This window comes from Terrapene carolina, unplaced genomic scaffold, assembly GCF_002925995.2.
Source record: "Terrapene carolina triunguis isolate 2854851 unplaced genomic scaffold, T_m_triunguis-2.0 Scaffold66, whole genome shotgun sequence".
In the NCBI taxonomy this organism is placed as follows: domain Eukaryota; kingdom Metazoa; phylum Chordata; order Testudines; family Emydidae; genus Terrapene; species Terrapene triunguis.
In genome coordinates this window covers 93,119,603-93,143,418 of record NW_020664417.1, presented here as the reverse complement: position 1 = coordinate 93,143,418, position 23,816 = coordinate 93,119,603, and the positions used below count along the sequence as shown (strand labels likewise).

Genomic DNA, 23,816 nt, shown 5'->3' with positions numbered 1-23,816 from the left:
CACACACACACACACACACACACACACACACACACACACACACACACACACACACACACCCCCCACATTAAAAGATTCAGGTTGCAAAGTCAAGCATTCAAACTTTAGAAAGTGCTAGAATTAAGTTACCTGAGTAACCTTAATTGGGCCTCCTTGTTCCTATGCATACTGATAGTCTTTAGTTGCATGCTCACATCCTATTTATTCCACAGAACCCCTGTCTAGCCCACCCCTCCCTTCCCTTCCACCCTGGGTCCTGCCTCCCTCTTCTTCTGCTCCTATGCCCCCATTAGCCTTTTCCTACTCTGCTCTCCTCACTGTCTGATTCCTGCTGCCCTTCTTTCCTCCCTTCCTCCTATTCTCCCCCTTACACCTTCCTCAGCCCTCTGCATTCAAATCAGGCAGCTTCCTGCTCCATGCTGCCTGTGCCCCAGCAAGGAACTTCTTGAAAGCACTGGTGAGACAAGCCACCTGCTCTCAATTCTGGTGCCTGGTGCCATGGCAACCCCAAGCAGAGGAGAGGATCAATTGCAGAGAAAGACCAGCTCAGTGCCTCATGGAGCCTGCTTACTAGCTCTGTGGGGATGACGTATGTGCAGTCTGGCCATACGTAGGGGCTGGAGCATGCTCGTTGAAGATGAATCTGCAGCTAATTTAGCAGCCAAATTCTAACAAGCCTTTACTGAGCAAGGGCAAAGTGAGATTTCCAGAAGCTCATAAGTTGTCCAAATTTGGGAAAATTTTCATGGAAATGGCAAATGGTACATCCCTGACACCAAAGCAACTCACTTACCAAATGACATTTGTGGGGGAGGTTTAGGTTGGATATTAGGAAAAAAACTTTCACTAGGAGGGTGGTGAAACACTGGAATGGGTTACCTAGGGAGGTGGTGGAATCTCCTTCCTTAGAGGTTTTTAAGGTCAGGCTTGACAAAGCCCTGGCTGGGATGATTTAGCTGGGGAATGGTCCTGCTTTGAGCAGGGGGTTGGATTAGATGACCCCCAGAGGTCCCTTCCAACCCTGATATTCTATGATTCTATGACATGTCTCTGCTCTAAGGAAAGGGGGTGGTAGATTTTCTCAACAGAACAGTTGTAAGAATATTTTTAACATTGGCAAAACAATTCATTTGCCCTTTATTTCATTCTCAGCCTGAGGCAGATGATCAGCATGGAAAATTTCAGCCCAAATGGTTATAGTTTGCCAAATGCAGTGTAGTTAGGGTGACCAGACAGCAATGTGAAAAATCGGGACAGGGTGGGGGGGCGTAATAGGAGCCTATATAAGAGAAAGACCCAAAAATCGGGACTGTCCCTATAAAATCGGGATATCTGGTCATCCTAAGTGTAGTTGTGGCTGTGTCGGTTCTAGGATATTAGAGAGATAAGGTGGGTGAAGTTGAACCAACTTCTGTTGGTGAGAGAAAGAAGCTTTCAAGCCACACAGGGCTCTTCTTCAGGTCTGGAAAGGTACTCTGAGCATCACAGCTAAATGCAAGGTGGAACAGATTGTTTAGCATAAGATCCACTCAAGGTAAAGTGGCCCCTTAACACCTCTGCAGCCACAGGACAAAAAGAGGGTTAGGTTAGTGGGTTACAGATGATTGTAATAAATCATAAATCTAGTGTCTCTGTTCAGTCCATTATTTTTAGTGTCTAGCAGAGTTACAAATTTAAACTCCTAGGCTGGTCTTTGGAATTATGGTTTATTACAACAAACAATCTGCAATCCATTAACGCTCCCCCCTTTTATCCTATGCCTGCAGTAATGTTAATGGACCACTCTACCTTGAATGGTCCCTTTCAATATGTGCTAACAACTTATGCTAAACAATCTATTCCATCTTTCAGTTTGCTGTGATGCTCAGAGTACCTTTCCCAGACATGAGGAAGAGCTCCTTGTGCCTCAAAAGCTTCTCTCTCTCTCACCAACAAAAGTCGATCCAATAAAAGATATTACGTCACCCACCTTTTTTCTATAGTTTAACACCTCTATAGCGAAGTTGTAAGTAACTGAAAGCAGGGTCTTATAATGGGAAGTGTCAGGCAACTTTAAATATGGGTAGCACTACCAAGAAAAAATAGTATGTGATCACATAATTTAAGGCTGTGTCTTAATACATATGCACAAAGTATCCAAATTAAGTTTGCCAATGCAACCTTAAGTTTGACATTTCCTAACTTTCTAGTACTTGCCTTTTCAACATTAATATAGGGTTATTTTCAATGTAATAATATATATTTGGCAGTCTTAGTCAAATGATTAAAATACAGCCTCAAAATATAGTTTTTCCTTAGGAATTTGACCCCCAAATATTCTCCCTTTTAAATATATTTATAATCAGGATGGGCTAAATATATTTCCATAGCTTAGGAGAAGGAATGCTGACAAAGTTGAGAAGCCCCAATTTATAATGATCTCCAGACCTACAGTGCTCAGTATGAAACCACTGTTTTTTTTTAAGGTCGAAGCATTATAAATGTGCTATTTTGGTTCCACTACACACTTCCAGGAGGATAACCTGCTGCTCAGTTCAGAGAAATTGTGGTTTCCTAACAGACAATGGTAGCAATCTTCCACAGCTATTCATATCTGTTCTCATCCTTTTAACTATAAGCTCGGCATCATCATTAGCATTTCTAATGATTGTTCTCCTCATTGTACCTCTTTGACTTGTCTAGATCCATAAACTTGCTGCATATGCACAGTAGTTGGGGAAAATTATTTATAATTCCTGAGTTTCTTCCCTAGTTAGTTACTAGTTGGTTCAAAATCTATGTTATGCTAATGGCCCTGATAGAGGTCAATGTTTGAGGCATCCATCCACAATCAACTCTAGAGCTGATCAGCTATTGATTAACAACAATCTAAGTTAAACCCTTTTTTTTGTTCATGGATTTTCTGCAAACAGCTCATGATTTTCACCAATTTGTTCATTATTAGAACTTGTTCAGTAAGTGCTTATTTTAATGACGATTATCTTTTAGATGTCTCAGTCCCATTGTGCTAGATAATGTACACATATAACAAAGAGATGGCCCCTGCCCTGAAGAACTTTAAATAGAAGTACAAGACGAGACACAACGGGCAGATACAACAAACCGATGGGAGGGAGCACAAAAATGATGATGAAGGCTGATGTATAATCAAATGTTAATGTATGTATTTCACATGGACTGATTACTGCAAGATTTCAGTTGAATATTAGCTATTTACAATTCACTGATAAATGTTCTGAGTGCCCGAACAGTCACATGGTATTGTGTCTGTTCTCTGATTGGATGACCAATGCATTATACACAGCTTGGAATGATTGCCTTATTATCATTTGTTGATAGATGCTCTACAAACACATAGTAAGAGACAGGGTCTCTGTCCCCAAAATCTTAGTGTCTCATGAGACAAGATACACAAATGGCAAGGAAAACAGAAGGGCAGAGAGGGAAAGTTATTCAGCAGGCCAGAGCCCAAGTCAGAAATGGAACCTGGTTTTCAGAGGCCTAATTCAATGCTTGGGTTCTTCCCCTAGCGAAGCATACAGAAGTCATTGTTATTCTTGGCTGGTTAACAGACTTTACACTTGATTTTTCTCTTGCCACTTCACATAAATACATTGTGTTTGTGCGTGTAGATGGAGCTTCATTTGAGAAGGCCATGGCAACTTTTATTTGATTGATTGCTGCAGTGCAAGGACTCTGGCCAGAGTGGATGGGAGTATGTGATCTGCTAATTTTCCGATGCCATCTACAATAAGATTCCACACATTGATTGAACTAAATTGTCTCCCATTTTCTGTTATCACCTAGCAACCATTCACCTTAGTCAGTTTAGTAATTGCATGCACGCGTAGCACCCCAAATCTGAAATGAGGGATGGTGAGGGACTATACCCCTTGAAATGAGGGACACAATGAGGGCCTTCCCATTTTTTACTGTACACTCTGTTTTCCAAAGTATATATATGTTCAAGCATGCAAATAGCCTGGAACGTATCATTATGAAACTAAACAATGCTTCTGTTTACTAAGAACACACTATACACTGCTGAGAACCTGAGTGCTTGTATTGCAGTCCTCGTTTTTCATGTTTATACTAAAATAATGGTCTGAAAATATTGAAAAAATTGGGTAGCTGCAGTAGAACTCCAGCAGTGTCCTGCCTACTCTCACAATTTGTATATGGCCTTTATGCCTGTACTCGCAGTCATGGTACTTGTAAAGTGCTAAGGTTAAAATAATGCAAGCGCTTGTAACTTTAGAGACTGGTACTCAGCTGTAGTTGTTTATTGTCACGTGGTGGCTCGTCTTGCTCCACTTAATTGCAGCATGGCCGTGACTGTGTGCAAGGGTGAGATGTGATGACACCATGCACCAAGATGTGCGACTTGCAACCAGGAAAAGTTGCCAAGCAGGCAAACAGGGCCTTTGGAATGGTAGTGGGGGACCATTTATAAAACTGAGGCCACAGTGGGAAGCCCCACACAATGTGGGGCACTTGAAAGGTATGCATGCACATACTTCATCCCTGCTGTGTAGGGAGCAGCATTCTCTCTACTCTTCTTGGATTAACTATTTTAGTGCCAGAACTTGAGCTTGGGGAATCCTCTGCCGGCTTCTGCTCTCTCCAATCCAGGATGCATTTTTTTTTTGTCAGTGAGCCAGATCCAAAGCCCACCAAAGCCAATGTAAAGGTGCCAGTTGTTTGCAGTGGGCTTCGGTTCAGCCTAGCTATAGCAGGTACCCATCGGTGAGTTACATCCTTCACCCATGAACACTCTGTTCAAATACAGCTGCTGCAAGAAGGACTTCACCACCACTTCTTTGCAGCTGCTGTTGCCCACCTGACTGATCTTCCTCTTTTTCCTCCATGGCTAATGTTGCTCCTTGTTCACTCCCCTTTCATTCCCTGAAAATGAGGATAGAGCTGACAGGGCTGCTGACGGGGAGCGGTACTTTGTCAGCATGCTGGTACATGACCATCTGGCTGTAGGACTGTATATAATATATATATATATATATATATATATATCCCTGTGCCATATGTAGAGATGCATCCACAGGAGAGTTGTCAATGGGCACTCCACCGCCTGGTATTACTCAACATAAGTAAGAGTATCTGAATCTGGTCTTTACTGGATTTTTTCCTTCAACTGGCTAAATTTTATCCATGAATAATTTCCCTCCCACCAATTTGACCAATCTAGTATGATTTAAAAAAAAAAATAGGGAGATATACCTATCTCATAGAACTGGAAGGGACCCTGAAAGGTCATTGAGTCCAGCCCCCTGCCTTCACTAGCAGGACCAAGTACTGATTTTGCCCCAGATCCCTAAGTGGCCCCCTTAAGGATTGAACTTACAACCCTGGCTTTAGCAAGGCAATGCTCAAGCCACTGAGCTATCCTTCCTCCTTACCATCCACCTGGGAGTTATCTACTATTGGGGGACCAAAAGGTTTTAAACATCCATATGGAACACATCTCATTTGGAAGCATTCCGAATATGGGTAGCTCAATCCCTGAACACTCTTGATCTTTTTGATATTCCAATCAGTGAACAACTTCAGGAATAGTAAAAGCTAAATACTACTGCAGCATCCTCATGGATCATAAAAACTACACACAGAACTTTTAAAACACAGGTATACAAGATTATTTGCTTTCAAAGTTTCCTGGAACTAAAGCTGATTTTTACACTTTCTGTCTAATATGTTTCTGTTGATATTGTGATAAAATGGCCAATGGTGGGTCCTGCGCTTTTCTTGGCAGTGGAGAAGGGGCTAGGACAGCACCCCATGCCCCTGCTCTTGGGGCACCAAGAGCCCCACTAGTGGCCCAGGAAGGGTAGAGGAGAGAAGCAGGGAAGGAGTCTGGGTTTGCTCCTCACTCTGAGCCTGAGCCCCCGCCTCTACTCCCTCTCCCTCTCCCTCTCCCTCCCATCCCCTGCAGATTTTGTACCCTCATCCTTGATGCTAAGGGAGGAAGTCTCCCTGCCCTATTGGGGCAGGGTCTTTCTTCCTCAGGTCTTTCAATTCCCAGTAACACACTCCAGTCCTCTCTCCCCACCCTCCCCCACCTGCTTGGGGCCAGGGGGGGGGGGGGGGGGGGGGGGTTTATTAGGTTCCTGACAGGGCCTTAATTGGCTACAGGTGCTCCAATTAATCTGTAGTAACCTTCCCTAGTCTACAGGGAACCACACCTTAATTAGCCTAGGGTTTATATATTTCCCACTCTCCCACTGCTCCTTGACTCTACTATATCACAATACATATGAGTTCTTGGCCACTAAATGGCCTTTATGGTTTCCCGAGTCCAGAATTTACTGCCACTTTGATAGCATTTTTAATTTACTGAAGCAACATTGTAATGTCCCTACAGAAAAATCTGTACCATTATTTGTTGGTGTTAAATTTCGCTAATGAAATCAATTCCAATTTATGCTGCTTTTGTTATAATAGATAACTCACTTTCAAGTGTAAATGTTCTAGCTGCCTGCTATAATGACATTCTAAGTTTTTGTACACAAACGCTATCTTTACTAATGGGATTCATAACTGGTTGGAGCTGATCAGTGGAAAGCTCTGGTGGGAAGATCTTTCTGGGGGATGATAATGATTACTTTAAGAGTTGATAGAACAATAATAAAACTGACATTTGAAAAAAAGAAGCAGAAACCATGGTTTTATGCATGGTTATGAATTAAAGATGTTCTGGAGACTGAGAAATCATGTGGATAGTTTGTGAACCCTGGCATGTTCTGTTTACATACAGTCAAACTCTCACCATTCACCCTACTTGAGCCACTGCATTTTTTTAAGATTGGAAGGCAGCATTTAATTCAATAAAGAGCCCTGGAGATTTTAGTTTCTGAGAATAAAAGCAGCATCAACAATGTGGCAGGTGAGATCATGTTAGAAATTACATCATTTACAATATGCTGGAATATTATGTGCTAGAATATAACAAAGGAAGTGTCTGGTAGTTCTTACGTGAGCTATTTTTTATGGCTTTACTTCTTTGCCAGCTGAGACTCTGACCTTGAAATTACATTTACATGGGTGAACTGCTCTGTAAAGACACTTCTGGTTGAGTTCTTTGTGTGAAATGAACCGCAGACCTCTTCATCTAAATGATGGGTTCCTCGGTTAAGAGGCAATAGCAGACTCACATAGCTCTATCGTGGTCTACCCAGCAGTAACTAGAGGGAGGAAACAGAGTCCTGATGTTTTAACCTGTGTTACACACTTGTATGTATGCAGAGTCCTATGGGAGAAAGTGATACACCTGCATAGATCAGCGGTGGGCAACCTGCGGCCTGCAAGCTGCAGGTTGCCCACCACTGGCATAGATGCAATCTCAGGATCAAGTTCCATGTTTTGATTCTCTCCACAGCAATCCAGCCATGAGATTCTAAGAATCCATATCATTGTGGAGCACTGTGACTTCAAAATAGCTCCATCATTTCTATATTCTATATATTCAAGATTTGGGGCCTCCTCCTTTTTTTCCAGGAATATAGAAACAGATTCATACCAGCCTGCCCCAAATGGCTAACAGGAAAGCACAGATAATCCCTTCTTAGTTAGAGTGCAGTTCTGCTCTGGAAAGATACAGTACCAACATGTCATTGTAGAGACAAGGTGGGTGAGGTAATATTTTTTTCTTGGACCAATTTGTGTTGGTGTAAGAGATAAACTATCAAGCTACACAGAGCTATCATTGCGGGATTCTATATTTATTGTCTCTCAATGACTCCAAATCAAGGGTAATATTTTCAAAAACTCCTAAGTGATATAAGAGCCTAAATCCCATTTTCACAAGTTAGGCATAAGAGCATAAGTTTCAGTGAAAGCTATTTGACTTAAATTCCTAACTACCTGTCATTTTTAGGGGCTTGAATCACATTTTAAAGTCATTTGGGTGCATATGAAAATTTTACCCCCCCACTCTGTTCAATTTACAGGTAAAAAGATGTTTTGCTACTTCTAAAGTCATGCTGGAATCTGAAAGTCATGCTGGGTCCTTTCTGGTTCTCATAGGAAAATTGTGCTATTTCAACATTTGTTTTCATCCCAAATTGGGACAAAAAAGTCAATATTTACATTTTTCACAAAATGAAAAGTTCCAAAAAAAATGGATTCAGAAGTGTCAATGTTTCATCTTGTTGGAGCCATGTTGTCTTAGGTTATTAGAGAGTCAAGGTGGGAGAGCTAATATGTTTTACTGGACCAACTTCTGTTGGTGAGACAAGCTTTCAAGCTTGCACAGAGCTCTTTTTCAAGTCTTTTTTGTCTTTTCATTTTAATCAGAAATGTGATATTCTGACATTCGCAGATCAAAATGTTGCCTTTTGGTTTGTTGAACCAAATTGAAATATTGCATGTACAGTACCTCACATGCTACGGTTCCTCATGGGAACTGTCATTGGGTGCCTCATGCTCTGTCTTCCCTGAAGACCAGACTCCCTGGCCAGACAACAGCTCCCAGGATGCATGGTAGTCATATGACTCCCACAATGCACCACACAGCTTGGTCAGAGGGGAGACTGTGGTGAATCATGGAAGATGTAGTCCAACCAATGAACGCAGCTAAGTGAAGACACTGGATACATGAAATACCCAAACTACAACTCCTATGAAGCTCCATGGCACCTTAGGCAGTTGCAGTTGAACGTCAAACTGAGTTGAAATAAACATTTTTGGTTCAGTACAATAAATAAAAATGTTTCAGTTAAGGTTGAAGTGAACTTAAAATACTTCATTTAGACTTTCCCTATGGGGGAAAAAAGGCAAAAACGTAAAGTTTCCTGAGGAAAATTTCAAGTTTGCAGAAACTGCATTTTCCATCAAAAATAATTATGATAGAAAACTCCCAACCAGCCTTATTTATATGTTATTAGCAACTGGGATTCTGGAGATGGAACTTGGGTGACATTTCTGCTTATAATGCACAATTGACTCCATAAGGATAATAGGAGAAAAAAATATTTTGGTTAGCAAATATGACAGAATACATGCAGGGAGCAGATATATTGAAAATCAAGGTGCCATTTTAGCATAATCACTTATGAACATAGAACCAGGATTTAGGATTGCAATGCTCCATTATAAGTATGAAAGATGAAATTCAAAGTGCAACATTTTTCTTCAGTCTCAGATGATGGAGAAACGTTAAATTATAAAAAAAAAAAAGGCCAAAAAATACCTTTAATCCTAAACCCCCTGTGTCTTCAAATGTAGCTTATGCAAAATAGTTTAGTGAGTTTTAACTTTATGGAAAATTTGAAGATATATATATAGATATATATATATATATATATATATATATATAAAAGTCTGATAGAGGAGGTTAGATTTCTTAAAGGAACTAATTTAAAATTAATTTTAAATAATAAACTAATTAAAGGATTTACTTGTAAATTCTCAGAAAATTCATTGCATCCTCCAAGACAAAAGCATTGTAATTTTGGGGAGGATACATTGTATTTTCGATACGTAACAAAAAGGTTCAATCTCTGCTTTTATTTCAAATTTCAACTCAATCTTGGTTTTGCATCCCTGTCCATCATGGCTAATAGGCATTGATGGACCTATCCTCAATGAGCTTATCTAAGTGGAGGGTTTGTTTGTTTTTTTAACCCTGTTATTGTCTTGGTCTTCACAACATTCTCTGGCAAAGAGTTCCACAGTTTCCTGTGCGTTGTGTGAAGAAATACTTCCTTTTGTTTTCCTTAACAATGGACTCCAGATCACAATCTCCATACAGGCACCAACAAGAGTCTGTGGTAAGTTGATTACACAAGACTGTCTCCAAGACAACTGAGATGCTTGTACTTCAGATTTCATATGTTAATCATTTTGACCGTTACCAAGTAAATATTTTCATTCATCAAAATTTGACTGGCCATAATGGAAGCTGCCCACACAATTTTCCTTTGTAAATTACAATTGCATACATAACTAGAAGCAGCTCCTAACACCCTATGGTTCATTTTTCTGCAGATTATATATATCAGCCATGCACTACCCAGGTAATTTTAAATGCCATGTAAACTTCTATGTACCTGTCTGGTTGTGCATGTTCATTTCTCCCATTTTAAAAGTGGATGCACCCTAGAAAGTTGTGAAAATTTAGCCAGATGAGTGGATGAATGGGAGTTTTGAGGGAGATCATTGAATCTTTTAATGTAGTATTGTCTGGTATAGAATGCCTCTTGCGGCGGATACTCACCAAAACGTTTTTAACGATTAGACATTTGTTTTATTTGCTAAGTCTCTAGCTGCTGCAAAATAAAAGTCAAAGAGCCCCACTGTCAAAATGGAGATGGCTTTTAGTTTGCTGAAAACGTGCCTTAGAAACCTAGATAAGAAAACAATAAAATCAGAGATTGAACAAACACCATTCAGAGATCAGCAGTCATTCTGGGTAATATGTAGCTTTTTCATAGAGTATATGTTTCTAATGTTATGGGTTAAACTGGTGTCTTTGTCTAAAAGCAATGCATCAACGAGGCTGTCCCAAACATTTATTGCTCTCAGAGTGAATAAGTGTTTCCTGATAGCTGTTGTTTAATTTGTCACTTCTTTAACTGACATTTATCCTTTGCTTTGATGTTCTAAGGTACACTGACCTTCAGTAAACATTCTCTTCGAGACACACTGCTTCTACAGGATGTACAGGATGATCTAAGCTCAGTTAGATGCCTTTATATATCTTCTATTTCTGGTTACGAGTTGATAACGTGGTCTCATAATTCACTTCTTTCTCCAGCATAGACTCTTCACCCTTCTTTACACAGCACTCTGTCTTCTTTTAGGAAGACTTACATGGACACTTTAAAAAGCTTGCCAAAGATAGTACAGCATGCAGTACACTCTTTTAACATCTTCTTAAGAGTCCTGATCCAGTAAAGTACTTGTGCATGTACTTGACTTTTAATGCTTAAAGTTATGAACATGCATAAGTTCTTTGCTGGCTTGAGGCCATAGTTTGCATTTCAGTGCTTCCTCCACATTGGGCCTATTTTTTCTAATCTACAGTATGGATGTATGAAGTCAAGCTCATCTAAACAGCAGATTAGCCTGCTTTACAATTTTAATTAATAAGAATTCAATGAATTGTCCAGAAATTAATTTTTAACTTCAGCTCACTTAAAATGTGGTGCACTTTCCTTTTAAAGGTAGCCATCTCTTCCTATATTCCATTCAGGTTACATAAATGCAGCACACCCTAATTGTGAGTAAAACCAGACCACTTTATCCAGAATGCAGCTGCCCACCTTCTTAAACAATGTCCTACTTCTGGGGTCAGGGCAAGACCATTTGAAGCAGGCAATGGAACAAACCAAAGATGGAAAAAGATGTAGATAGATGGCATTATGCTCATGCTTACAGTGATGTTCAGGACCTCCAATGCTTGCAAGGAGCTGTGCTAGCTGTGTACACCCAAAAGAAGACAGCTAGCAAGGATATGTAACCCAATCAGTGTAACATACTGTCCCCCTCCAGAGGTGGTGGGACACTTATAGAAGTTGATGAACCTGGCTGAGTCTTTTCAGTCTTAGGCAGTAGAGGCTTGTGCATTTAGATCTAGATGGCACAGGTTCAATCCCTACTGCCAGTGACCCATTCAGGAATACAGCAATACAAATACTCCACATTGCTACAGCTTGTATGAGGGCAATCCCAGTGGGTGAATTGGTGATGGCTTAGTTTTGTAGCACACATGCATCTCTAGGCTTATACAGTGAACCTCTTTCCCATTGGTGATTTCCTTAAAACTATTTTGTGCAAGTAGTTGCTCACCAATAGGGGATATGTATTGTGACGTTATTGACATGAACTGTGATCGTATAGCTCCTTGTTGCAACCAGGGTCCTATGGTTGCACCAGGTCTTGTACAGAGGAGGTCAAGTGGGGTGTCTATGGAAAGACTGTAGTTTGCTGGTTATGATTATACTGTCTGCATGTGTGTATCATTTTTCTATTTGAAGTTATGAATATTGCCTATGTACTTGTATCTCAATGTGTTTGATTCTAAGTAGCTTCAGTGAAGCATTTGGTCATTTTCTTGAGAAAGGACTATTCTCAGTAACTGCCCAATCAAGAAACACTTAATTGACAATGGACTTTGGGAGACGCCAATCCACATCTGAGCTTTCCCGGGAATGTTCAAACTAACATGTAAAAAATGGTGTCGGCCTGCAAAAAGCTGAATTATTCATAGACATGGGACTTTCCCAGGTGGCTACATACTCCATCTTGTTGCTGTGACTTTGCACAGAAGAACAAAGGGGTTTCTGCCCACAAGCGAGAAAATATAAAAGGCCCTGGAAGCCTCTCCATTTTGTCTTCAGCTAGCTTAAAAGATGGCCTCTCCACCCCAAAGAAATGCCTGAAAGAAACTGGAACAAAGGACAGTAACTACGGCAGTGTGAGTGATTGCTGGACCCAGAGGAGGAAGGAGTCCAGTCTGTGAAAGAAGGTTATTGGAACATCTCTAAGGGTGAGATTTATCTGTATGCAGTTTCTTAATGTATTAGGCTTAGACTTGCGTGTTTTGTTTCATTTTGATTGGTAACTTACTTTGTTCTGTCTGTTATTACTTGGAACCACTTAAATCCTACTTTTTATACTTAATAAAATCACTTTTTGCTTATTATTGAACCCAGAGTTACTGACTAATACCTGGAGGGGCAAACAGCTGTGCATATCTCTCTATCAGTGTTATAGACAATTTATGAGTTTACCCTGTATAAGCTTTATACAGAGTAAAACAGATTTATTTGGGGTTTGGATCCCATTGGGAACTGGGTATCTGGGTGCTAGAGACAGGAACACTTTCTAAGCTGTTTTCAGTTAAGTCTGCAGCTTTTGGGGGACGTGACTCAGACCTGGGTCTGTGTTAGCAGGAGGCTAGCGTGTCTCAACAAGACAGGGTACTGAAGTCCCAAGAGAGCAGGGAAAATGGGCTCAGAGGTAGTCTCAGCACATCAGGTGGCAGTCCCAAGGGAGTTTATGTGACCCAACCCATCACATGCATTATACATGGCACACTTTGTATGGTGGTGTGTACATATATTGCATGCCCCTTTGGCATTGGTATAAGTAGCAGTGTAAAACGGTGAGGCACTGCTTACATGAGTAAAGACACACCAGAACCCTTACGGTATGTACCCTATATGGTTCTCTACATGCCCAAGCAGTGTATCTCCTGTCCACACTGCTATTTTTAGCAGTGTAGTGTCCTGCAGCCTCCAGGCTTCTGAAGTTTTGCCCTGCCACAGGGAAAGGCTCTGGAAGGGGGATGCGGTGGGGAAAGGTTATGGCAGCTCCCTACTGGAGCTCTTCCCCACTGCCCCCATCACAAGCCAGACACTTTCACTGTCGCATGTAGCTACACACTGCAATGTGGATGCAGCCTGCTTTCTACTGTGGCATGTAGCTACCTATACCCTGCATGCTACCGTCAGTGGTGTTCCGTGTAAACACAATCTAGGAGTAAGGCATTTTCAGTCTGTCTCACAAATAGCAGATCATACACATTATTGATTTGGAATATTGATTTTTAGTATTATTGTGGAGTGTATTTCATTTCAAACTTTAAAACAAAAGTAACTGTGCTGATTTAGATATATTTATTTGGTTGATTACAGTGAAAGACTTCAAGGAAGAAGGAGGGATATGAATGAGGCAGGAGGGTATGCTGGACAATCAGTAACTCATTCTTGGGTTGACACACTATCACAAGGGGCTGGCAGACACCTTCAAATGAGGGAGTTATTATAATCTTTTACAGTTCCTAGAAGTGCTTTCACCTGCCAATAGCATCACCTTAGCATTTCCCAATTAAATATGAGTCAGCTGGCATTTGGCCAGATGGAGTTTTCCCCTACTAGCTTCCATCCAAGTTCCTACCTGGTTCAGATATCAGGAGAGTAGTAAGACTGAGTCCCTTGAGATTGTGGGGAGGAAGTGCGGATTTCCATTGTAACAACTGGCATCTTTCTGTCAGGAAAGTGCACTCAGGCAGTAGATTTCTCTCTATTGCCTCAAGAAGATCATCAGCCTCAAAAACGAATGCTATTTCTGTGACATATCCAGGTGGGAAGCTTGGCTGGTTGGTGTTCAAGCTACTAGAGGATATAAAATGTTGATGGAGAAAGCTCACAGTCAGAATTAGCTCGCCATTGCGGTCTCAGTCACCTCCCCTAGAAAAGGGAGGCCCAAGAATAGGTGGCAATCAGTGAAGATAGTCGTTTTCAAAGAAGGATTCTTGAGGGTCGTTCCATTGCCACAGTTTGCCTCCTTCAAAGAATCAGTGAGCATCCCTGTCATCAGTGGGCTCATGAGCCTCTGCTGACGTACTTGAAATAACAGGGCCCAAATCTTCAAAAGTATTTAGGTGCCTAACTCCCATTGAAACAGGGCCTTTGAAGATCTTGGCCTTATCTATTAGTTTGGAGGATGCAGGAGACTCAAACCTCTATATGTGGTCTAGCCCGTGAAAGGGAGACAAAAAGCTGCATTGTTTTAAGCTAGGTTACACTTGGAATGGGGAATACTGAAAACTGTTTAACTGATTATAAATGAAGAGAGTTGGTACAGGTCACCAAAACAAATGTTTCAATTTGAGTCAAATTGTCCCAAAACAAAATATATATATTTTTTACATTTACCTGACAGAAAATAAAAATGGAAGAATCAAATGTTTTTTGCAGAAAATTTAGATTGTGGAAACTGCATTTTACATCAAAAAGTCATTTGAAGGAAAATTCCAAACCTGCTGTAACAATAAGTTCCTTTTCTCCTGGGGACAGACCTAGATGAAAGATATCCATGCTTTCTAGCATATTCTTTTATAAAAGAAATACATAAAACCCCAAATGGCCAATTCTCAAATCACAGAAACACTGACCACTGGCGCCTTCATGAATTTTCACTTTAAAACACAGTATGTTTTCTGGTCAGTGATGTAATGTTGTCGTTCATCCCTCAGTTCTGAGCTGTTTCTCTTCTCTCCTGTCTACATTTTTTCTGATGTACGCCCAGCTGCTCTCATTCCTATTTCTTCTTTGTTTAGATGCTTTTATGACATATTCGACCTTTGGAATAATTCATTTATTTTGAAGGTTGTATTGTATCTGTCATAATATGTACGAAGCACTTAACATTTAAGATAAATGTTTACTTTTGATATCCTACATCTTACTCGACAGACGAGAGAAACACTGTTTATACTGGCACAATTATTTTTATATTTTGGAATATTTAAAGTACATAGTCTGTGGTAAGAATAGCAGCGTAGAGCTATGTTGGCCCAGTAATGTCTCTAAGGCAGGGGTCGGCAACCTATCAGAAGTGGTGTGCGTTATTATTTCTATTAGTTAGATCAGGTGTAGCCAACCTTTCAGAAGTGGTGTGCCGAGTCTTCATTTATGCACTCCCCAGCTCTGCTCCTGGAGCTGATTTGCAATTAAGCCCACCCTTTTGCGTCTTAGCCAGATTGTCTCTCTGCTGGCCCTATTTAGTACTCATGCTCAGAGGGTCTGGCAGCTTTCTCCAGCTCATGTTTGCCCTGCTATGAGGAGGCGGCAGCATTTATGCTGGTCCCCTTCTCCCAGCTCATCCTCAATTGGCTGGGTGAGAGGGGAGCTTGACTTGCCCTCTCTGTAAGGGCTTGCCTCTAGCCCTTAAAGAAACAGTAATGGGATATCCTCCTGAACACATCTTACTCCCAAGGCCGCTTCCTCTCTCCCAATAGCTGCCAGGTCCTTGTATCTATAATTGGATTTATCAGCTCTTCAAGAGCCTATGCAAGGTGGTGGGATGGACTAACCATTAGGCAGTACTTCCCTTACGGGGCCGGCTACCCTGTCACATTCTCCCATGGGAGTTTTGTCATCGACTAATGGAAGCAGGACTGCCCTCCACGGCTACCTTACTCACAAAGATTTTAAAATATTTAAAACCTATTTACTTGGATCTACAGCAGAGTCATGAAATATATAACGGATATAAAGGTATTTATGGACCTCTGGGATGTGGGTAAAATGGATAGCCACCATTACCAATGAATAACTTTTTTGTCACATTAGAGTCATAACATTTCACAACCTAAAAAGGATAAATGTACAATTTTATATGTTTAATTTACATATGTAAAACTGAGTTGTGTGCTGCTTTGTATACAGAGAGTCAGTAGATTCATGGCAATAGTATTAACTAAGGGAGAGTCATGAATTACTGTGTGATATCGCCTACTTTATAATGTTCTTCCTGGCCACAACGATATGCTTTCATTGACAGCTGGAATCTTACAGTATCTCTCAGTTTGCCTTGTTTTGCATCAGATAGCCATCGTCACTTACTACACTGGTCAAATGAATGAAATATTGCCTTTGATTCATAATTTCCCAAATCTACAAGATTTGTATTATACTGGGATTGCACAAGTAACATGTTCATCCATACTGCTTGGTGGTTAAACCAATAGACACGATGGGTGAACCTCACAAAATATAGGGATGTGATGTGGGTTCTTACTCCATTTTACTCTCTGGAGTGGCAGCCAAATCACAGCCAGGGCCATTTTAGACACCTTAATGAAACTCGATTGAATTTCAGAGTTGCTGAGCAGCCACCAGTCCTACTTACTTCAAATAGCACGTGTGGGTGTTCAGTACCTTTGAAAAACCCAGGTGCCTAAAGATGTATTTAGGTGCCTAAACTTAGGCACCAGGTGTGAAAATTTTGGCCGCATGGGACTAGGCTATTCCCAAGGGCGCTGTGCTGAACAAAATGTCAAAACTTCCATGTTATGCTTCCAGCCCAGTGGCTTGGAAATGAGACTCCTTTCTGTCCCCTCCCTACCACAAATCACAACACTGTTGGTTTATTCATAATCCACTAGCTTTTCTGATCCCCTGTGACACAGCTCTGTGCCTCTGCCCAGCTTCCTTTTCTGATGTGGGGAGTATCTCAGGGTGGGGATATAACAGGGAAGAGCACCTCTCCCTCAGTTCTTCAATGGCAAAAGGTCTATTAAGGACCTGCATCAATGATGAAGCACTTGGCTGACACCAGCTGTAAAGCAGTGGTTCTCAAACGTTTCCAGTCACACATATCACTTTCCAGTAACGGAATCTCTCTGTGCAACCCCTCTATTACTGCACAGCCAAGGCTTCTTCAACAGCGGAGCATGGGCTGACGGTGGGGGTGGGGGTGGAACTGGGGATAGGGGAGGAGCTGGGGCTAGAGGTGGAGCTGGTCTGGGGATGGATAGGGAATAAGGGCAGAGCTTGGATGGGGGTGGAGCAGGGGGTAGAGTAAAGCTGCGTCTGGGGGTGGAACTGGTCTGGAGGTGGAGAGGGAATGAGGGCGGAGCTGGGCCTGGTGGTGGAGCAGGACTGGGGGCTGAATGGTTGGTGGTGGAGCTGGTCCAGGTGCGGAGTGGGGCTGGAAGTGTGGCGCTCCCTCCCTGCCCCCCCCCCCCCCCCCCCCGGGCGCGGCCCCCCCCCCCCCCCCGTCCCCCCCCCCAAAATATTCCTCCGCAGCCCCCTGGGGGGCACCCTCCACTTTGAGAACCTCTGTTCTAAAGGGAGTTGGGACTGGAGCTGCCTAGAAGATCAGGGAGCTGTAAGTGGCTCCCCGATGCTCCTCTCCACACTGGCAGAAGAAAGAATCTAACTCGGAACATTACAGCTAGTCAAAAGCAAGAGCTAGTGGATTATGAATAAACTTGTAACAGAGTTGGGATTTGCAGTGGGAGGGGGTAGGAATGGAGTTTTCAAGCCACAGAACTGGGAACATAACTTGCAAGAGGCACCTTTTTGTTCACCGACACCTCCTGTACATGAGATTATGCATATCCTTATGCTGCTGTGACAGCTACTTACATTACAATAGCATCACAGGCGATGATGCAGATTGCACAAAGCCACTGCATCTGTACCCCGTGAAGGTGGCTAGGAAGGGGGCAGAGTGTAGGTGGGAAACATGCAGAGGGGTAACTCTTCCTCCTGTCTTGGGGATCATATGCTGCATAGGGTGTGGTACCGACACAGCATATTCCTTCCCTGGTGCAGCCAGGGAATTAAGTCACAGTGTGCTTCTCAGGCTGCCTATAACACAGGGGCATGGCAAAGCCACAATCAAGCCCTTATTTTGTATTTTCAAAGATTATTTTCCTCCGATATTTCGTAAACCCTTGTTTGCCACCAAATTGTTCACAGTATAAATTTGCAACAACTAGCAATCTCCAATCAAGAAATTACCAGGATCAGTAACATTCAAAGAAAGATTGAACATTTATATGGAGAAAAAGAATATTTGGATTTATAACAGTTTATGCCAGGGATCAGCAACCTTTGGCACGCGGCCCATCAGGGAAATCCGCTGGCAAGCTGGGACAGTTTGTTTACCTGCAGCGTCCGCAGGTTCGGCCGATTGCAGCTCCCACTGGCCGCGGTTCACCGTTCCAGGCCAATGGGAGCTGCAGGAAGTGGCGTGGGCCGAGGGATGTGCTGGCTACTGCTTCCCACAGCCCCCATTGGCCTGGAACAGTGAACCGCGACCAGTGGGAGCTGCAATCGGCTGAACCTGTGGACGCTGCAGGTAAACAAACCATCCCGGCTCGCCAGAGGATTTCCCTGATGGGCCGCGTGCCAAAGGTTGCCAATCCCTGGTTTATGCTATCACAGTTTTGGAAGGGATAGAAAACTCATGCATCAGGGTTTAAACCAGTGTCTAGGGATTACAATGAGACTTTATGGGGGGACAGATTTTCCTATGTCTGCCTACTGCAGCCGTTCTTGTACCTTCCTCTGAAGCATCTGGCACTGGCTGTTGCTGGAGACAGGATACTGAAGAAGATGGGCTATAGACCTGATCCAGGTCAGCAATTCCTGCATGGGATTAGTGTAGGAATGTGTTGTTCCCGAATCGTATGCCCACGAGAACGGCAAACTGTTCCCTTGGCAACGAGGCAGGAATAACCTTGTCCTAGCGTATATGTTTGGAAAACTTATTGGCAACAATGACATCATCTTTGCAGCTGGTGTCCACGCGCTCAAAAGATGGGTTTATAATCTCATGCTCATGTATACTGCCTAGCTTCTTCATGCGCAAAAAATGTAATCACTAAAAAGTGTTGTAAACAAAGTAAAAAAAAAAATAAAAACCCCCAAAAAAGTTTTCCTGGAAAGCTTTTTGCAAAAAGCTTGTAAAGCTCTCTAACTACCAACAAACCTGGCGTTCTGTTTCCTGCGTCATCACCACCACAGATTAGAGCACAAGGGTACTACTAGTAAGATTAGAGGTGTATTGGCAGAACTACGAATGATCCAGATGCTGTGATTTTGCCCACATTCACTATGAATGGCTTTAGACAATTCTATTAGGCCCTTAATTTCAAGAACAGTAAATCCACCCATAGAATGTCAAAACACGAAAGGATAGTGATTGCAACATTACTTAACACAAACTGGTTGCTAGAAGAACACCTATTGAATTATAAGAGAGTTACAAGATCTGTATCTGCTTGCTCTAATTACAAAAAAATAAGCAATTAAATTTTAATTATGTTCTTTGTACTATCTTAAACAGAGTCTACTTGAAAGAGATGGTTAGACTTTAATTGAGATATTTCAAAGTAACTACAAGTTACTGATCAACCCACTTATAAAATGTCAATTAGCACAGATTAGCTCGCATTTTATTGATATTCAAATGGGTTCTGAAATGCCAGTAAAAGGCTTGAATGTTATTAGAAGTCTGATAGGTTAATAAGATATTAACATATTGTTTTGCTTATGTTTCCTTTTGAATTAATGACATTGCAACTAAGTTTGTTCATAGCACAATATTTTAAATAACTGACAACAATCATCTGGCTTTTAATTACTTTATAGAAAAGCCCGCTACGTTAAGTCTAAAATCAACTTCTTAACTGAGACAAGAAGTTGTAACCATATAGAAGTTGCCTGTGCTCTGGTCCTTCTACTGATGTTTATGGCTTTGCTCCTCATCTGCAAAAACCATAAATGGATCAGGTTCCAGCTACATTTGAGACCACAGGTGATATCTGCCTAGGGTTGCCAGGTGTCCAGTTTTCAGCTGGAACACGCAGTCGAAAAGGGACTCTGCCAGCTCCGGTCAGCACAGCTGATAGAGCTGCTAAAAGTCCAGTTGGCCACAGCAGGGCTAAGGCAGGCTTTGTGCCCAGCTCTGTGTGGCTCCCGAGAAGTGGATCCTAGGTAGAGGGGTGGCCAATGGGGCGCCGTGCGCTGCCCCCACCTACAGTCACTGCCCTCAGTGCTGGCTCCGCAGCTCCCATTGGCCGTGAATCCGGGGTTGGCATGATTTCAGGGTGCCACAGCCAATTGGAACTGCAGAGCTGGCGCTCGGGGCAGTGCCTGCGGGTGGGGGCAGTGGGTGGAGCCCCCATGGGCGCCCCTCTGCCTAGGAGCTGGACATGCCGGCTGCGTCCCAGGATTAGCGTGGACTTCCTCCGTTCCCAGGAAATGCCGGGGCAGCACTGTTGCGGTTGCTATTTAAGGGGCTGCCTGAGGTCAGCTCCTCCCAGAGCCCCCGCAAACTGCACCAGCCAGAGCCCCACAGACTCTGCACCCCGAAACCCCTCTCACTCCCCAACCCCCTGCCCCAGCTCAGAACCCCTTCCCGTATCCAAAACCCCTCCCAGAGCCCACACCGCACACTCTCCTGCACCCCAAACCCCTCAGCCCCAGCCCAGAGCCCCCTCATGCACCATGAACCCCACAGAATGATAAAATAGGGAGGGGTCAATTTCTGCAATCAGTGGCTGCAGCACTACTGGATCCCCTACCAGGGCAGTTGAGTGAAGGCAAGAAAAATCAAGCTCCTGCATTGCGAGTGAGTGGGACTCTTTTTTGGGGAGGTGAGGTGAAGGGTATTTGAATCACACATTCCATCTCCCAGTTTCAAACTGTTGCAGCTCCTGGCTCTCTGGTGCCTGCTTGGGCCTTGCAGTGAAAATGAGTGAGTGAGCGAGGGTGCGGGAGAGCGAGCGACAAATGGAGGGGGGATGGAGTGAGCGGGGGCGGGGCCTCAGAGAAGGGGCAGGAGCGGGGCTTTGGGAAAGGGGCAAGACAGGGGGCAGGGCAAGGGTGTTTGGTTTTCTGCAATTAGAAAGGTGGCAACCCTACTTTTAACTGAAAAACTCCTCAGTGACAAAGGAGATTGCAAAACCTAGAAGGAAGCATGTGAGAGCTATGGACAAAGCATTCACAGTTGAGAGTATCCCAGAGGCAGTCAGATGAATTCAGGTTCTGGTCACCTCTAAGGAACACTGTGAAACCTGTATACTCTCCCTTTAATATTTTTAAAAATGTATCCTGAAGAGAGTTTTCTATAACCCCAAATTGGAGAAAAGCCAGAGACACAAAGAACTCCACAAGGAACTTTGCTATTGCCAGTCTTTTTTAAATGAAAGATAGTCATATACTGGTAATAGTGGCAGTAGAAAATTCTTAGATAGACAGAGGGAGAGATTCAAAGTCAGATCTAGATATTGCAGTTCAGAAACATATTATAGACCAAATGAAGATCGAGAGGGAGGTTTTCAAAGGCACAAATAACATTTACTTTCAAAGGGAGCTAATGGGAATTAGATGCTTAAGTGCCTTTGAAAATTCCCCCCTTCATCTTAAAGGGGCACCTTTGGAGTATCAACTTAGAAATGTTTGCAGATGAAGAGCATCTTAAGTTGAGTAAGAACAGGGAAATCATTAGTTGTTTGGTACATGAGGAGAGTTATGAAGAACACCTGTTAGATCAGAACTTGAATGAGAAGGTAATGGATTAAAAGAACAAGAAATTCAAAAGCTTATTTAATATGTGTCAAAGTTCTAACTTAGTAGAAGTACAAACCCTTCCAGGCGTGATAGGGTAGAGCTGTCAGGTGTACTAGAAAAATAAATGGGGGGGATAGGTTTGGGGGGAGGGATAGCTCAGTGGTTTGAGCATTGGCCTGCTAAACCCAGGGTTGTGAGTTCACTCCTTGAGGGGGCCACTTAGGGATCTGGGGCAAAATCAGTACTTGGTCCTGCTAGTGAAGGCAGTGGGCTGGACTCAATGTCTTTTCAAGGTCCCTTCCAGTTCTAGGAGATATGATATAGGTTGTACTAGAAAAAGAAATGGTGGGGATACTTTTCTATACTCTGCCCACTTCGGACCCCAATATGAGATCATCCTCTCAATAGATTGCGCAAGCTGTTCAAAATGCAATCATGCTGGGTTCCACTGAGTTCTTTTGAGGTGAGCACCCCCTAACTAGCATCCAATACACCCATTATTTATCTAAAGACAATTTGAACATTCAGGGCCTAATCCAAAGTTTATTGAGGTCAGTGAAAAGAATGAGGAGTACTTGTGGCACCTTTGAGGCTAACAAATTTGAACTCCTTGTTCTTTTCGCTGATACAGACTAACACGGCTACCACTCTGAAACCTGAGGTCAGTGAGACTCTTTCCATCAATGGCTTCTGGATAAGGCCCCTAGTGAATTTTTTATATTAAAGCACCAGTAGTACATTTAGAGATTGTATTAGTTAGAGAGGTGGTAACCCAACTTGCTGAATTGGAATGTTGCTTCAACATGGTCAAAAAATTCTATTCAGTGATGTTCTGACTAGATCAGGAGAACCCAATGGAGAATTTGGCTTTGCAAAACCACTTTGAACAGGTTTGAAAAACACAAATGGATCTAAATGCTATAATATCAGAACACCCTTAGTCGAAGAGTGTGGGGCTAGACTGGATATGGATAAATTATTCCTATCATGCCATACTGCTCTCTTCACCCACTCTGAATTTCCTGACTCTTGAAGGACTAATTTTGCAATCAAGTTAATTAATTGTGTCATCAATACTGACAATCCCACACCTCCAACACACACATTTAGTTATTCTAAAAGTTAGGGATGTTCACTCACTTGAGTGACCCAATTTTTGGATAATTAAATTAAGCAATAGGCCACAATAATTTGTGTGTAGATATCTGTGCAGTTATAGATTATGATACTGTGGGTTTGCAAATCTACAAACATAACACAGTGGCTTGCACTGATCACCCTGGAATACATTTCCTGCCATGTTTATAGCTTCATTGTGAAATGGCTTTAGAACACTGAATGCAATGGAGCTTAATTTCTGATGGCCTCCTAATGAAGCCATAACTTTTTGCACTGTTCCTTGAGGAAATGCAGAGTTATATTATCTTCCAAGCAGCTTTGCAATTCTAGAGTAGTATGCTTATATCTTTTGGGGCATCTGAAGGCTTTGGGCTGAATATACCTAACCACCTTCTTCTCCCATCATAAAATGCACGGTTTTAACGGTGCAGAAGTGATTAGCTTGCTGCTTAGTTACAGTGACTCATCAGAGAAGTTGCTTTTCTCTTTGTTGTACTACATTATGTGTACTTAACTAGTGCACTCCCACTTTAACGAGAATGGCTCTATTAGGGAATCAAGCCTTAATCATCTCTCTCTCTAGGTACTAACATGACCCCCATCCTATAGGGGGCACCTCACACACATCTGACTGTATCATTACAACACCCCTGTGAGGTAGGGAAGCCTTTAAGTCTGATTTTAAAGATGGGGAGCCAAAGCACAGAGATAATCAGTCCTAGAACCACAAAGGGACTTAGCTCAGCATTGCAATGATTCACATTTAGGCAGCTAGAAAATAATGGGAACAAAACTGCTATCCACATAGCTTAGAGGATCCCTATATAATGCATGGGGAGAGAGAGACACCTTAGACTGGGGTCCATA

At 42.4% G+C, this 23,816-nt stretch overlaps 1 protein-coding gene across 1 annotated transcript in view; it reads left to right on the top strand.

The window, feature by feature from the left end:
- Window positions 1-21,841, top strand: part of LOC112105334 (zinc finger MYM-type protein 1-like) — a 103,556-nt gene extending 81,715 nt beyond the window's left edge. The window contains exon 4 of the mRNA XM_029910655.1: window positions 21,689-21,841. Coding sequence (XP_029766515.1) covers window positions 21,689-21,841 — 153 coding nt within the window. The remainder of the gene's footprint in view (window positions 1-21,688) is intronic.
- Window positions 21,842-23,816: the final 1,975 nt, after the last annotated feature.